This window comes from Hydra viridissima, unplaced genomic scaffold (assembly GCF_058129835.1).
Source record: "Hydra viridissima isolate aposymbiotic clone 2 unplaced genomic scaffold, HvirCarnegie_v1 scaffold_7, whole genome shotgun sequence".
NCBI classification, from domain to species: domain Eukaryota; kingdom Metazoa; phylum Cnidaria; class Hydrozoa; order Anthoathecata; family Hydridae; genus Hydra; species Hydra viridissima.
In genome coordinates, this window is record NW_028324306.1 from 13,290,529 (window position 1) to 13,307,479 (window position 16,951).

At 28.5% G+C, this 16,951-nt stretch overlaps 2 protein-coding genes across 5 annotated transcripts in view; one reads left to right on the plus strand and one right to left on the minus strand.

Moving 5' to 3' along the window:
• Positions 1-194: 194 nt before the first annotated feature.
• On the minus strand, positions 195-1,039 carry LOC149886192 (cytochrome b-c1 complex subunit 9-like). Of its 2 annotated transcripts, XM_090092878.1 has the most exons (3): positions 962-1,039; positions 705-864; positions 195-398 (listed from the first exon to the last, which is right to left on the minus strand). In XM_090092878.1, exons 2-3 carry the CDS (start codon positions 855-857, stop codon positions 348-350), a joined length of 204 nt encoding a protein of 67 aa, XP_089949004.1. In that variant the 5' UTR covers positions 858-864; positions 962-1,039; the 3' UTR covers positions 195-347. The 2 variants fall into 2 exon arrangements, with proteins under 2 accessions (XP_089949004.1, XP_089949003.1); XM_090092877.1 differs by lacking the exon at positions 962-1,039 and having other exon boundaries at positions 705-948.
• A 4,506-nt stretch (positions 1,040-5,545) lies between these two features.
• LOC145184966 (uncharacterized) overlaps positions 5,546-16,951 on the plus strand; it is a 59,358-nt gene continuing 47,952 nt past the window's right edge. The window contains exons 1-11 of one of the 3 annotated variants that reach the window (XM_090092879.1): positions 5,546-5,641; positions 8,236-8,362; positions 8,532-8,682; positions 10,309-10,458; positions 10,603-10,692; positions 10,850-10,921; positions 11,150-11,215; positions 14,993-15,064; positions 15,255-15,323; positions 15,440-15,514; positions 15,594-15,674. In XM_090092879.1, the coding sequence (XP_089949005.1) occupies positions 8,567-8,682; positions 10,309-10,458; positions 10,603-10,692; positions 10,850-10,921; positions 11,150-11,215; positions 14,993-15,064; positions 15,255-15,323; positions 15,440-15,514; positions 15,594-15,674 (791 nt within the window). In that variant the 5' untranslated portion in view covers positions 5,546-5,641; positions 8,236-8,362; positions 8,532-8,566. Of the gene's footprint in view, positions 5,642-8,235; positions 8,363-8,528; positions 8,683-10,308; positions 10,459-10,602; positions 10,693-10,849; positions 10,922-11,149; positions 11,216-14,992; positions 15,065-15,254; positions 15,324-15,439; positions 15,515-15,593; positions 15,675-16,951 lie in introns of those variants that run through there. The other 2 variants (XM_090092881.1, XM_090092882.1) reach the window with 2 other exon arrangements.

Here is a 16,951-nt window from a genome sequence, read left to right on the forward strand (position 1 = left end):
TGAATGTGACTTAAAGAAAAACTAGTGTAATTAATGCAGAGGAAGCAACATTAAATCCTTGGTGACTTAAAATTCCAAAAAAAGCTTTAAAAAAACTTGCATAGTAATGACCAAAATAAAAACAAACACAAATTTGTAATAACGAAAAAATATTTTAAAATATGTAAAATATGGTTTATAAAATGAAAGAGCCATTTCAAACAACAGAGCATGTATTTTATTCAAACTACAATAATGATTAAAAAAATCATTAAAATATTTGAAAAAAAATAACAGTGCATCATTTCAATGCCAGTCTATTTGAATGTATACTTGTAAGTTAAAAACTTCACTTTAAAACGTATTTATTAGTTTTGGCCATTTTCTTCATACTTTAACTTGATATGATCCCACAATTTCTAGAAAAGATATGAATTTAACTTTTCATGTCTTAGTTAAATTGTTATAAAACTGATCAAAAAAAAATTTTTTTTTTTAATTAGATAAGCTGTTATAAAGAAAACTTATTTTCAACTAAATTTTTTGCGTGCTTTAAATATTCAGATACAACAAATCTATGAATGATTTGGAGGTAAATTTTATCCGTGTTAAAAATATTATGTTAACTTATGAAACAACTTTATTATAACCCAAGGATTATAAAATAATGTAAACGTATACCACAGAACTTAGGGTTAATCATTAGATGAAAAAGCTCAATTTACCCCTTGATTCTTTCGTTCCCAAATGCCATCCAAGAAAGGGTCAACCGTTCTTTCAAATAAAAAAGCCCCAACCATAATAGCAGCTACAAAAGTTGATGTTCGTTTGAAAATTGCATTGTAAGTTTTTCTCAAGAGTGGTGAAGCAGCGACCATTTTAAGTCTAAATACAAGGACAGTTAACTTGAACGGCTTATTTATGCTACAGACTTAGCATAAATAATAAACGTTGGCAAAAGTTCGAAACGTAACTAAAGTACAATTTAGGTGAGCAATAGATACCCCGTCCTTAGTTTAACGGGTTCAGGCCTTAACAATATTTTCAGCAGAGTGAGTCCTATAAAATCTAAAGTTCATTTTTGTGACTCCGGCAAGCATTTGTACCTCAGCGGAGGAGAGTTTTTCTTTTAATGTCGAGAAAATAAGGGAAATGATTATTCCTTGCTCGTACTTGTCCACATGTACTCGTCAAATGAGAACTTAACAGTGGTAGAATTTGTAGAAGGGATAAATCACAATTTCCAAGAAGGGCTTCGTATTTTAAAAATGCTCAATATTTAAAACTATCTAGTATAATTTTCGAATTGCCTCTCTTTAATTTTAAAGAATAAAAATTGTTTAAAGTTGTCCACTTCTCTGAATAAATGATCTGCAAGAGATGGCCTAGCTTTATCAGCATCTTTTGGGTCTTATTCAGACTTTTCTTCGATTTGGTAGCACTGGCAGAAATTCTAGCGGAGATTCGTGGACGCATAAAAGCTGAGCAGTAATTGTTTCCCCGCTTTTCATCACCATAACGAAGCACTCCGAATCTTTAAAATAGTTTGCAATCTGTCCAGATGGATTCCAAATTTTGGATTAGTAATGGTAGTTCATGAGCACCACCTTTCCAGTTAGAAGTAAATTTATTAAGATCTTCATGTAGAGTACTTTTTGCTGCTCTTTTGTAAAAAGAAGCATTTTCTTACAAGGATGTTACAGTGCATATATATGTAGGCCATCATTCAAGAACGAATGCTAATTAATCCGAGGGGCGCAAAACTTTCTCCTTGTACCAAGGCGCCAAATAAACTTTTGATTTTAAAACAATAAAAAATTTTAGTTTACTATTTGAATAATCTTATTTAATGGTTTAGTTCAGCTTTTCCTATAATGGAAGACGCAAAAAGTTTAACAAAATTGTAAAATTACAAGAAAAATTAAATTTCGATGAATGTATTCGAGAAACGAGAAACCACGAATGTCTGACTTTGCTTTTTTTTAAGGGAACCCTTACAATATAAAGTTTGAGAAGCACTAGTTATCCCATTAAAAAATTTCTGCAAAGAAAAACATATGAAAAACACGTTCCTCACCCACCGGTAAATGTTTTGAAATAATTCGAAATTTAGAACATATAACTTTCCTAGTGAAACATGTGTATAATGGTGATATTTAGGTAATACAGATGAAGCATATACAATTTGGGTGTTTTTAGTTCATTTTGGATAACTCTCTGAAAACCTGTATTCTCACAAAAGTAAGCAGATTAAACAACTTTTACACCAAATGAATCATAATCTGATAGCGGATACTAAGTTACCAAACATTAGTAGCTACAACACAACTGATATTGAATAATTTTTAACCTACTCTATGGTACTAAATCAGTATTCCTAAACTAAACTAGTTAACAACGTTTTTTCATCAAAAAACCTGAAAAGGTGATAGTATTTTGAACACTGGTTCCAAATATGATCATTTTCAAAACAGCTTGTCTCTTTCCTACTACAGTTATATTCATAGGCGGCGAGTCCACAGGGACAACAGGGGCAGTGCCCCCCCTCCCCCCGGAAATTTATACTAATAATATATTTTCACGGATTATCATGAGGGCGAGAGTATCTATTCGCCCCCGTAATAATCTGTGATAATATACTATTAGTATAAATTTCCGAGAGGGCCACTGCCCCTGTTGCTCCCGTGGACTCGGCGCCTATGGTTATGTTGTAGACCTTTTCAAAGACTTTATACAGGTCATTGCAGCTCATATTAAAGTTTGTTAATTGATTCTTAAAAAAAGAAATTTAAAGGCTTTTCATAACCTCAAAGCTATCTATTCACTGTTCACCTAAAGGAGACTTACAGTAGTATACTTTTGCTACAACAGGCTACTAAATATGAATAAATTTGATTAAATATGAATAAATATGCAAATCCTGAAGCTGTTGGTTTGCTAAAACCCTGGCGTTTTCTCTCGTTCGCTCTACATATTATAGTGAATTTAACTATTAGATGCCCATATTTATCTTTATTTAGGTATATATTTTGTATTTATGTAAAAACCAAGCACTCTGCAAAGATTAGTTGTGGAGCCTTTAAACCCGAACTGCAATAGTAACCGGTACCGATGAGCAGACTCACACGTCTGATGTTATACTTTTTGGACTATTATTGAATAAATATGTAAGAAAAAAGTTAGAACCTTTTAATTTAAATGCATAGTAGCCAGGTGTAAATTTGGGATAGATTTTATTAAACTGCTTATCAGCTTCTTCTTCTTAACTTCTATCGAATGTTCTGCCTAAGCAAGTATTGAATAAATTATCACGTAAGTAAGGGTATAAGAGTAATAAGCTTAAATGTAAGTTTTACCTACAAGGAACTCTGTTATTTATTTAAATACGACCACAAGCAATATTTTATAACTACACAATAATTTAAAATTATTATTAAAATTCTTTAAAAGATCATCTTTGTACAGAGCCAATTTTTCGTTATGTATTAGGTTTTGCTAAATCTGAATTGCTTCATTCCAACACACTGTCCCTGAACCAACAACCTGTCACCTTCGGATCAACTCGAAAGATATCTTTTACATTAATGTCTGTCAAAACAGATTGGGGGGATTTTAGTTTCCCAAGCTTGAATTCTTTGGAATATTTGCCAGATATAAAACGTTAGCAATATCCTCTTTTTGCTTATTCTCAGAGTCTTCATCCGCTAAAGATATAGGAAAAAGCTGCCTAGACAGAAAAGATAAATGTCTGCGTAAAGACATCATTATTTTCTTACAAGGTCCTTAGAAATCCTCTTGGTATATATTCACTTATCTTTTATAGGATGTAAAGCTTTTTTTGGAGCAGAACTTGCCATTGGTGATTTATTAAACCAAGAACAATAAAGTAGCAGCAAACTCAGCTACTTTTCCACAAGCTTTAATTTGTTCCAAGTTGAGTAGACGAGGTTAAATCATTGGAAGTTGTGAAATTTAAATATCGGAGCTAAGTTAATAGATAGCTTTAGCCATAAATCAGGTATGGTGTGATGCCATAGAAGTATGGAATTTAAATCCTTTAAAATTTTCTCCTAACCAAATTACATACAGTTCAATAAGATATCTATAGTCGGTTCTGGGGAAAATTTCTTTGTTTAGGTACTCCTAAAAAAAGACTATATCCAAAAAAAGCAATATATATATATATATATATATATATATATATATATATATATATATATATATATATATATATATATACAAATTATATATATTTAAAGTGGAGAAATTTTTAATTACGATAACGAAAGAAAAAAAGGAAAAATAATTTTTAATTTAATTAATTGATTGAGCTGATTGATGGAGCTGAAGTTTGCGAACTAGTTGGTATCTTTATATTGTTTCAGCTTTCTCAATATTACGATAAAAATAATTTTGGCTTGTATCGTGATGACGGACTTGCTATTTTTGAAAACAAAAGCGGCCAACAAATGGAGAAAATTAAAAAGCATTTTACGCATATTTTTAAAGGTAACAACCTAAATATCTCCATTCAATCTAATATTAAAATTGTCAATTATCTGGATGTAACATTGAACCTGATCGACAGTTCTTATCAACCATATTGTAAACCTAATAACCAATTTTTGTATGTTCATTCTGATTCAAACCATCCACCTAATATAATAAAAGAAATCCCTCGCACTATTGAGTCAAGATTATCAACTATGGCAATAAATGAAACTGTGTTCAATAACTCTATTCTTCCGTATGAAGAGGCTTTACGTAAATCAGGATACAATTCAAAACTCACCTACCAACCGCAAATAGACAAACATCAAAGTAAACATCATAAACGTAAAATTATATGGTATAACCCCCCGTTTAGCAAAAATGTTGAAACCAATATTGGAAAGCGCTTCTTAGCTTTAATCGACCAACACTTTCCAGTAGGACACAGGCTTCATAAAATTTTTAATCGAAACTATATTAAAGTTAGTTATAGTTGCATGCCTAATATCAATTCTTTAATAAATGCACATAATAACAAAATTCTTCAAAGCAATAAATATAAAACAACAAAAGAATGCAACTGCATAGACAAAAAAAATTGTCCGTTAAATAACCAATGCCTTTCTAGCAATGTCGTATACCAAGCCACTGTAAATTCTGGGGATCCTCAATTCAAAGACAAAGTTTATTTCGGTATAAGTGAAACTACATTTAAACTTAGATATGCCAACCATCTTAAATCTTTCAACGCACTTAAATATAAAAATGACACCGAACTTTCCAAAGAAATATGGATGCTAAAATCTAAAAATCTGAAACCGGTGATTACATGGAAGATTGTAGCACAATGCAAGCCCTACAATCAAGCAGCAAAAGTTTGTAATCTTTGTCTCCGCAAAAAATTTCATATATTATCATACAAAGGAGAAAACTTACTTAACAAAAGATATGAAATAATATCAAAGTGCCGTCATGCAAAGAAATTTTTGCTATCCTTATTCGACACCAGGGACTAAAACCTTTGACGTCTTTTTGTTTAGTTTCGGTTTAGTAACGTCAGAACTCGTTCTACCGTGATTTTAATTTGTAATTTTTAAACGGTTTTTAAGTTACGATATACACTATGGCTGATGATTGCCGAAAGGCATGAAACTCAGAGTTCCATAAAAAGGTGTTTTTATTCATTTTATACAAATAAATAAATAAATAAATAAATAAATAAATAAATAAATATATATATATATATATATATATATATATATATATATATATATATATATATATATATATATATATATATATATATATATATATGGCTATTTCCACGATGGAAGAGATAAACTTCGTGTTTAAAAATTTCTTTTTTTAAAAGATTTTTTTTCTTTAATTGTAGTTTAAACACCTTACAATTATTGTTAAAATAAATTTTGAGTAGAAAATATTTGAACCGAGTAGATAAATTTGATGAATGTTAGCAACTGTTTTTTCTTTTTATTATTCGAAAAAGAGAGTAAAATTTGAGGGGGAGTTATTGCAATATTTTAAACAAAACATATCCATATTTTTGTTTAGAAAGAATCTTTGAGATTATATGTATGTCTTGAGTAAAAAAACTTTTACTCTTTAAAAATAGTTCAAGTGTTTTTTTGTCATATACACATCTACAAAAATTAGGTTGCGTCACTGAACTAAAAGCTAAAAAAAGTTTAATTATCACAATGAAATTAGGCTTTAAGGCGAGATTTTTTTAGAAATTATATATTTTAATGTAAACTTTTCATCATTACTAAAAAAAAAATTGGTCAAAAAGCATTATATTAACTTATAGTAATAGTTTAAAAGCTGTTGCGTCACTGAACCCATCAAAGGGATAATTTGCGTTTTATAAAATAGCGCGGTAAGGAAGTCAAACTATCATCCAAATGTTCAGATTTCGTTGTGGGTTTTCGAATTTTTCGAATTCGAATAAATTTTTGCGTTTTAGTATTGTGAAGGGCTATTAGTAAATATTAGTAAACTATTGGATTTATGTTAACATTTTCTTTTAAAGTTGTAAACTTTTATAAAAATTGAATCAAAATTAGAAGTAAAAAAAAAAACGTTATGCAGAATACCAAGTTAATTATGTTTCTCGGAATGCTGATAAAAAGAAAGAAATGTCCAGAGTAAGATCTAAGAGATATCGAGAAAAATTGAAAGCCGATCCTAATAAAAAAGCAGCTCATGCTACTAAAGCAAAATTAAGAGTTTTAAAAAGTCGCGCTCTAAAAAGAAAACTTTTAAATCAATCTCAAAGACCAAGCTCATCTTTTAAAAACGTTCAACAAAGAGGAAAAGCATTGAAAAAAGTTTTAAAAGCACTATTAACTTTAAAGGAGAAACAATCTGAAATTCTTTCTATTCTTTCAAATAGCTCTGCTTGTAAAGATAATTCAGATCTACCTCCAGCATGTTCAAAGCTGATGGTCTTTCTGAAAGCGATGTTTTAGCAGTTGTAAACTTTTATAATGAAGATGAAGTTTCCCAAATATCACCAAACAAAAAAGATGTCACTCGAATTCAATTATCTGACGGAAAAGCAAAAAATATTCAGATGCGTCATTTATATTATACGCTAAAAGAAGCTTTCCAATTATTCAAGGAAAAGCATCAGCACATAAAAATTGGACTCAGCAAATTTTGCGACCTTCGTCCACGCAATGTGAAATCAGTTACAAAATTTCCGCATAATGTTTGTGTTTGTTGTTTGCATTAAAATATGCGATTTGCATTAAATGCATTAACAAAATCAATTCAAGCGTCTTCAATCAAAGTTGGATCTGAAATGATAAATAACTTTGTTTGTGAACCGTACACATACGATTGCACCTATGACAAATGCGTTGCATGCAAAGGTATGAAACAGTTCCATAAACACTTGCAAACTGTTAATACATTTGGTTTCGAAGTATCCTGGGACGAGTGGAGAAAGCCTGAAACTAAAACATATGCAAACATTGAAAAAATTTTAAAAAAGTCTACTGTAACAGAATTTATCCAACACATATCAGCGATGCGTGATAAGTTCGTTAAACACGCATTTGTAAAGAAAAACCAATCTACAATTTTTAAGAAACTGAAGGAGGTTTCGATGAGTGTTAATTCTGAAATTGCGGTAATGAAATTTCGATGAGTGTTAATTCTGAAATTGCGGTAATGAAATTTCGATGAGTGTTAATTCTGAAATTGGGCTAAAAACGCTAGGTGTTTCTATCAAAATGATCCACAAGCGGCTCATTTTGGTCAAAATCAAGTTTCTATCATGACCCTTGCAGTCTGGAACATTGAGTTAAAAACATTTGCCATAGTTTCTGATTCATTCTAACCAAATAAATGCTTTCTTTTCCTACTTTTCTATCAGTGTACTCACCATTCATCTAACAAGCATTGGTATTTGTTGAAATTTCAATTTATTGAAAGTTAAATTTCTTTTTTAAATTTGATTGGAAAGTCAAAAAGTTTAACTTTAGGTTTACATAAACACACGCAATTAAATTTCTTTTTTTTACATACGCAATTCACATATTTATTCACGCCAATCGAATTTTTCTCTATTTGTTTTCGAATAGTACGTTTTCGGATGATATAAGGCTAATAAAATATAATGAATATAAGGCCAATACAATTTTTCTTATGGATATTTAGATAACTCACTTCATACCCCTCCATCCCCTATTTTTAATTGGATTTAGCCCGTTTGTCTTACTTTCGTTTTGTTATTTCTAGGAAAAGATAATCGTCTCGGGAGATAATGGAATGTTTCAGGCGGACTAAAAATGTAAGAAAATAAAAAAAACCTTGAAAAACATCAATAAGCTCTAAATAATGAAAAGTTTAGAACAAATTTACAAATGTAAGTTATGTATTTAGCTCTATATATAGATTTATAAGTGTATTTATATTTGTAATACACGGCATTTAGTATGTATTTTATATATGTAGCTATATCTGCATGTGGTACATAATATACATTTTTATCTTGAATCTTTTTGTGATTGTATATGAATGTATCTTTTATTTAGAAGAATAGTAAAGAATAACTGATAAACTCAATGTAATGTGGTTATTGCAGTATTTGTCAATTTTATTAATCTTAACAAAGTCTGTTGTTCTACAGTGGAGAGGTGTCAACTATTGGAATGATCGCTATTCAAAAAATGTCAACTTTAATGAGTAACTGTCTTTACATTTTTGTATCAGTCTTTATAGTATTAGTCATGCACATAGAGACACAAAGATTACACACACACACACACACACACACACACACACACACACACACACACACACACACACACACACACACACACACACACACACACACACACACACACACACACACATACACACACACACATACATGTATGTATATATGTATATAAATTCTAGGAGAAAAAGAGCAATCTAACCCTATCTTCTAAACCTAACCCACAAAGCATCTTTTTAGTTTTCTATAAATGATTTTTCATTTTTTGTGTATAGCTTTAAGTAAAGATTGCAACCAGGTTTTTACAGTTGCCACATTTTTCAGTTCTTTTATTCATTTCCTGAGCAATTTCTTAACTGTTTGTAATAATGCAGTGATCTTCTGGTGATTGATTTCAATAACAATAATTCAAAATATATAAACATTCTAAAATTATCAATACAATTATATTTATTCATTTGTACATTTGTAATTTAAAAATTTTAAAAGTTTTACTATGCTTCTACTTAAACTTTTTAAAAAAATTTTTTATAATTTGTTTAAAAAAGAAAATTTTGTGAAAGTTTAATTCTTTTAATTCTCTTTTTCTCTGAAGTCATATTACTAAATGGTGAGACAATTCAAAACCTTTAAACTTTAAACAAATCACAAATGGTGAAGACTTATCATCTTTAAAAGGGTATGTTTTGCCAATACAAGATAAATGTAAGTATCAAAGTGTCAATGTAAGCGTCATTGGGTTTTCTTGCATGCTATAGGCATTCCTTAAATACTGTGTTTAGTTGAACTTCTTATTTCATTAGAAACATTTTTCAAACTATAAAAACAAAAAAGTAAAATAGTTATATTGGATTGTTGTTTTGAATGGAATGTTTCAGGCAGAAACTTTTCCGACAAACTTTTATTTGTTAGTATAACTTCAGCACAATACTTTCACTATATAGCTTTCTATCTTTAGCTATGTTTTAATTGTTTTATTACTACGGTAAAATTGGAAATGTATCAACCAAACTATTAAAATAGAGATTTTTTTGTTTAAGCTGGCTGTTTTTTTTTTCAGAGAATTCTAACACTAATACTTACCCAGATTAAAATCTGAGTTTCAGTTTATGTTACTTCTAATGAAACCACACATGAATGAAACCAATAAATAGTCAATTGTAAAGTAGTATATTGGACCAAAAGAATTTAAAACTAACATCAAATATTTTTATGAAACCATAGTTAAGCTGTTCTCTTTTGTGCAATTCAATTCAAAGAATTTAAATTAAAATTGTGATATTTCATAAAATTAAAAACTTTGTCAATTTTTTCTAAGCCAAAGTAAATTCTAATATAGATTAAATATATAATTTACATTATATATTCAATCTATTAATAAATAATTGATAATTGCATATAATTTAGTATTAAATGCAACTTAGCATTTAGTATATCAGCAAATTTTTAAAAGAAACTTTAGTAAAAAGTATTATGTTCTTTTTTTAAATGTTCATGTTTTTTCAGTGCATAGAGAAAAACCATGTCAGTTTTATGCACCATTAGACAAGTTTATATGCATATAATGTTGCTAAACTTTTAATCTTTTTTAGTTATACAGATTGGCGTGGTTTGTGGAGTGATACTGAAGATTTTCGAGGATATACTCGAGCAAAAGGAAGTACTCTACAAAATCCTGTGTCCTGTTCTTGGATAACCAACACACAATACATAAAATGTGAACCTAAAGATAAGAGATTTTTGTAAGTTTAATAATACTTAGTTTCGCATAGTGTTTTGCTTTAAAAAATTAAAAAATACCAATTGATACCTTGTTATCTTAGAGTGTTTTTTATATGTCAAATAAAATGCAAGTTGAAAAAAAAATGTTGTTTATTATTTTATAGCTATAATCCAACAAATCCACCAAATCCATCAGCTTATGATAAATTTACTAGCATCAATGAAACCACTTTTCCTAAAGACACTAAAGAAATGTCAGTAATAAATGTTTAATAAAATTTTTGAAGTATTTCAGTATTATACTTTTTAATTAAAAATGCATAGAAATATATATTTTTAAGATGAAAAAATGTAATGTGTAAAATTGTTTCTTTTGCTCTCACTTAAAAATGTTAAAAATTTTATCTTTAGAGAAATCATAAAATCAAACCTCAGATTTGTTGCACCAAATACCTTCTGGAACTTAAAAGATCTTGAAACTTTGTAACTGCTTTTATCAGTCTTTCTGTTTTTACAATACTTTTTCTTTGAAATATAAATAAAATTTGACATTAACTTCAGGATTGATAACATAGAGTTGCATACTTTTCACATTGCTATGTAAACCATAGTGAAGCAGAAAAGCATATAAAAAAAATAGTAGTAAATGAAAATAAAAAAGTCATACGATTAAAAAAAGCTTTTGAATGATTTTTAACTGTTTGAATTTAGAATAATAGTTGATAGCAAGTTATATGAAATCCCAGATCTGAGTCAATGTAACAAGCTAAAAAAGCTGTGAGTAAACTGCTATTTTTACTTTTTATTTTTCTTTATTAGATTAATATACTGAGTTATTTGCTTTATTGTTAAATAGACTAAAATTATAATTGCATTTTAAATAAGTTAAAATTATAATATAAAGTAAAGTGAGAGGTGATCTATATCTTTCTAGATCAATAAACAATTTCAAGCATTACAAATGTAAAAACAAACAAGAATTATACATCATTTAAAGTAGTTAGTTTCAATGAAAATGACTGAAATTTAATGCAAGATGCTCTATGTATAATAGTGAAATGAAATGAAAATTATAACTTTTTATCATTGTGTCCACTTTTTTAAAATAATACCATAGTAAAATATTGTTTGTATATTTTTTCTCTATTTAAAGTATATATAAAACTTGATGCATATAAAATAGTTGTATATATGTATATATGTATGTTTGTGTGTGTGTATATATATATATTTGTATAAATATATATATATATTACATATATATTTGTGTGTGTGTATATACACATACACACATATATGTATACATACCTTGTAAAAAGTAATAGGTTGATTGATTGAAACATTATTTTGAAAAGTTAATTGGCTAGGTGTTTAAATAATGTTATTTGATGAAAAAAGTTACCCCTGAAAATTTCATGACTTTATTCCAATATTTAGTGACAGCTCAATTAAGTTTACTTTTCTGCTTTTGTCAACTGATCTACTAAATTTGATAAAATAACTCATTAGCATACTACATAGTATTTGTTTTACTTTTGTTTACAACTGTGTTGGTTTTAATTGGATCTAGGTACTCATTGACTAAACGAAGACAATTCATCTAAGTTTCAAGGAATTTGCTTAATAGTAACTGAGTGTTTATATTTTTATGTGAATATGTATGTTACATATTCACATAAAAATATAAATGAAATTTATATTTTTATGTGAATATGTAACATACATATTCACATAAAAATATAAACACTCAGTTACTATTAAGCAAATGCATTTTACTGCAGCTTCAGAAACTCGAAGTTTCCGAAGCTGCAGTAAAAAATATTAAAGTTTTTTTTATTTGTTAATAAAACAATTTAAAACGAAAATTAAAAGCAGGAATTTTTAAAGGTAACTTTTTTTTACCGTCAAAATAAAGCGAGTTATAAATGATAGACTCTACTTACCGAGCCCAAACGTGAGAATTCTGATTAAAAGTGTGAGAATACCGATTAAAAACTAAATAAAATAATAAACTAAAAAAATAATAAACTAAAAAAGTAATAAACTAAAAAAATAATAAGCTAATAAGATAATAATTTTATAATTAATAAACTAGTTAGGATGAGACATGTTAGCGATGTAACAAAACAAAAGTTGAAAACTCTTTCTAGGGGTAATTACTTTATTTGTTTTAGAAAAACGTCTTAAATATATTTAAAAAAAAAATTTGTGTTTTTGGTGAACAAGTTTAACAAGCTGTTTGATGTGGCCCATGCAGATTGTAACAGACTTATAAAAATGGGGACATGAGATTTGGAATTTAAAGAATGTGAACAAAAAAAAGTGTATCGACATTTCCAAGAAGAGCATCGCAAAAAGGCAACTGAAGTGAAAAAATATATTAAGACTGGATTGGTTGAACAAATTTCAGATTCAGAATATTAAGAAACTAGTGATGAGGAGCTACTAATTAACAAGTATCACCAGCAAAAGACTAGAAAGACAATTATATTAGAAAACCACCCTATTCAAACTCTAGCCAAATAAAACAAAAGGTTAGCACCAAAACCACATAGTGCTATTGATAATTCATTATTTATTGGTAGTCTTGATCATACAAAAACTAAATTGGTACATGCTATGCACATTGTTGTGCCAGTCCTTAAAGCTGTTGGCATTTACATTAAAGGTATGACACTATCTGCAACCTCAATATACAGAGCTCATAAAACAATTAGAAAATCAATAGCCCAAAACATTCAAGAAATTTTTCTGCTAAATACACCCCTAAAGGCCCATTTGACAGTAAAATTCTACCAGACACATGGAAACCTGGCTGAGAGGATGCCAATTATTATATCAGGTTTAAATATTGAAAAACTATTAGCGATTCCTAAACTATCCTTGAGTACTGGTGAGCTTATGGGAACTTGGTTGTTGAAGTGTTGAAAAAATGAAAAGATGTTCCAGATTGGCTGGCAGGTCTTTGTTTTGACACAGCAAGTTCTAACACTGGTGTTCATGTTGGTGCAATTACTGTCATTCAGAAAGCATATGATAAATGTTTACTGTCTTTAGCCTGCAGGCATTATATCCTTGAAATTGTTTTGGCTGCATTATTTGACCAGTTTTCCAGTCTTCAGGTCCACAGGTTGGAATATTTAGTCAATTCAAAGAATATTGGAAACTTATTGACACTACCCAACACAGTACAATTGAGGCTCTTGATAATGAAGTAAAATCTGAACTAACAGTTGCTGAATGTGTTTGGCTAAACCAGATGAAGAAAAATATGTTAGAATTCCTTAGGAATCAACTCTCCAAAAACATTCAACCATGAAAGGATTACCTGGAGCTCATCCGACTGACACTTATCACACTGGGTGAAAATGATGATGTAATTCAATTCAGCCCTCCAGGTACCTATCATTGCGCCAAGTGGGATGCAAAAGGAATATACTGTATTAAAATCTATTTGTTCCGTAGACAATTCAAACTTACAGCATATGAACTACAGGGTCTTTGTTGCATCTGTCTTTTTATTATTGCCATTTATGTTAAAGTCTGGCTTAAAGCTCCAAACAGTTCTGATGCTCCATACAATGACCTTTGTCTACTCCAGACTCTTGAGTCTTTTGGTGCTATTGACAAACAGATAGCAGACATTGCAATTAAGAAAATGAGAGGACATTTGTGTTATTTGAGTGAAGATTTGATTGGACTTGCATTATTTTCTGACTTTGTCCAAATAGTGAGAAAGAGATTATGATTGCTGCTCTAAAGATGCCACCATTTAAAACTGATCTCAGAAGAGTTGATTCAAAATCATCGCACACTTTCAGGAAAAGACTCTGCCAGATTTTATCACTCAAAGATTGATGAATCTGTTCACTGCACTTAAAGTTGATCCAATTTTTCTTACTTTTAATCCAGCTGTATGGGTTTTCTGTCCTACTTATCTCACTGCCAAGCAAAAAATAGCAAGCATGAGTCACCAATTGCTATGCTGAGCGTGCTGTTATGTTAGCAACAGACATCAATAATGTGTTAACACTTGATGAAGCTGAACAGCAGTTAATATTTCAGATTTTCAAATATCATAGAAATCTCATGACCTTTCCAATCATCATAACCATTGGTAAAAAAAATCTTTAAAGCAGAATAGAAAGTGATTACAACTTGTAAATACTTTGATAAAACATTGTATAACACACTTAAATATAGTTACATTTATATTCAATAAAATCCTTTTTTCTTTCAACTTTTTAACTTTTTTGAACTTTTCAAATCTCTTGAGCAGTCACTCAAACACATTATTTAAGTTTGCTATTTTGAACATATTTTCCTGACCACAAACCACATCAAATTAGAGGGTAGCCCAATTAAAGTTAAAAAATTTTCATTTGTATATACAATTTTGAATTGGTCTAATATATACATATATATATATATATATATATATATATATATATATATATATATATATATATATATATATATATATATATATATATATATATATATATATATATATATATATATATATATATATTAGTGTCTAGTTGTCTCTTTTAGTGATTTATATGGCAATGAAATTGAAATATTTTTCCATAATTATACAAGATTGCCTAAAAGTCTTTTAGAAATGTAAGTCAAATTTTCTAAACATATTAAAATTTACTTAAGCTTATGTAATTAACTTGTAAAAAATAATAATGATAACTTATTTTTATCATTATTATTTTTTAAATATCATTTAAAGATATAAGTCGCTATTATACTTTTAAAATTTAACAATGCTTGAATTTTTTATGCAGTAGTATTTTTTTATTATTAGAAATCTAATAAAGAATAAAATATATAAGCTCCCTAAAGGATACCTGAATTTGCCAAACCTAAAATACCTGTAAGTTTAAAAAATGTACATTTAACATTTTTCATTGGCATTCTTGCATAAATTTAAAAAGTTTGTTTTCATGTATTTTTAAAACTATTTGTAGTATTTTAATTCATTGAATTTAGTGGATTGGGGTATAATTTAATGAAGTACTTTCCATCTGATGCTTTTACAGAAATTCCTTCTTCATTAGAGTACATGTAAGTAACAATAGTTTTATTAATATTGTTACTATTATTTTTTTTTGGTTTCTGATTAAAATGCTTTACTAAACTTTAGAGGAGTAGACCAAAATCAAATTGAAAGCTTAAATCAAATTGATATCTTAACAATGGCAAAATGGCCAAAACTTCAGCATTTGTAAGTCACTTATTTATAAAAATCATTACATTTAAACTTAGAGTTTATTTAGAGTTTTGGTGTTATGTTTGCTTTTACTAATTTATCAATTTAAAGTTCCCAGTCTCATTATTTTTTTATACAAAATAGTCTAGTTTAACAACCTATTATTTTAGCAGTGAATAAGCCCTTGGTTTATTCATTCACTTTTAAAGTTTTGATTTGAAGTGATAAATTTGAGGTACAGTAACATCTAATCATTTGAGCTCTATAAAATGCAAAAATGTTTGAATGAGCAAAATGTGACCAAAGTTAATCACTTGTTTGCTGTTTGACAATCCATTATATTCTTAATCTAACTCTAAAGTAATTGTTTAAAGAATAAAACATGCTTATAACCTATTTTAATTTTTTAACCTTGTTTGTAAAGTAGGCAAAACATGTTGATTTTAAAAATTACAAGAATGTGTAAGAATTTTATTGTATAATAAATTACGTAGGTAACAGCAGTTCATTTTACTAACAAATGATTTTTTAAAAATTTGTGTGTTTTCTTAAGTTTCAAGTTGTTATTTTTGTAGTTGAAATGAAGCATGATGCATCAAAAGTAACAAAACCTTTAAACTTAGATGCATTGAATGACTCAGTTATACATAGTGCAAAGTGCTTTAAGGATGGAATTTCATAAACTTTAAGATTAGGAATAGTAAAAATATTTTTAGACAGATTTCCAGACTAAATTAAAGACTCTCATAGATGAAAAATATTTTTTGCTGTGCATAAATATGTTAATATGCACTAGATCATTATACAACCTATGCTCACATGTTGCCTAGTACCTTAAACTCGTCTACCAACACCTATATAATACAGAGGTGTACAATTTAGAAAATAAAATATCAATGTTGAAAAAAGTACATAAACAGAAATTAATTGGAGCACACAGGGTTTATGTAATACATTAATCACAATCCAATTACTTTTTAGCCTTTCCACTATGATATACTTACTTATAGATATTGCTTTTAATATAAATATAAACATTTGATTAAAAATACTCATAATCAAGTTTATACTTTTGACTTTTGTATCCAGTTGATAAACTGAACTGTATTTAAGCAATCATATATACAAAATATATACAGTTGGTAGTTTTAGCAGATTTGTATGCTAATACTAACAAATAGCAAATAGTGGACTAGATGAGGAGAAAGGAAAAAAGAATTACTATTCCAATTACTAGTGTAGCAATTAAGGTGACCCTCTTATCAGGGTCATGATTGTGTTATCATGGTGTT

Coding starts and splice junctions, on each gene's coding strand:
- LOC149886192 (XM_090092878.1), bottom strand. CDS start 857: ATGGTCGCTGCTTCACCACTCTTGAGAAAAACTTACAATGCAATTTTC. Junction 399..704: donor GGGAACGAAAGAATCAAGGG/GTAAATTGAGCT, acceptor TATCTTTTCTAG/AAATTGTGGGATCATATCAA.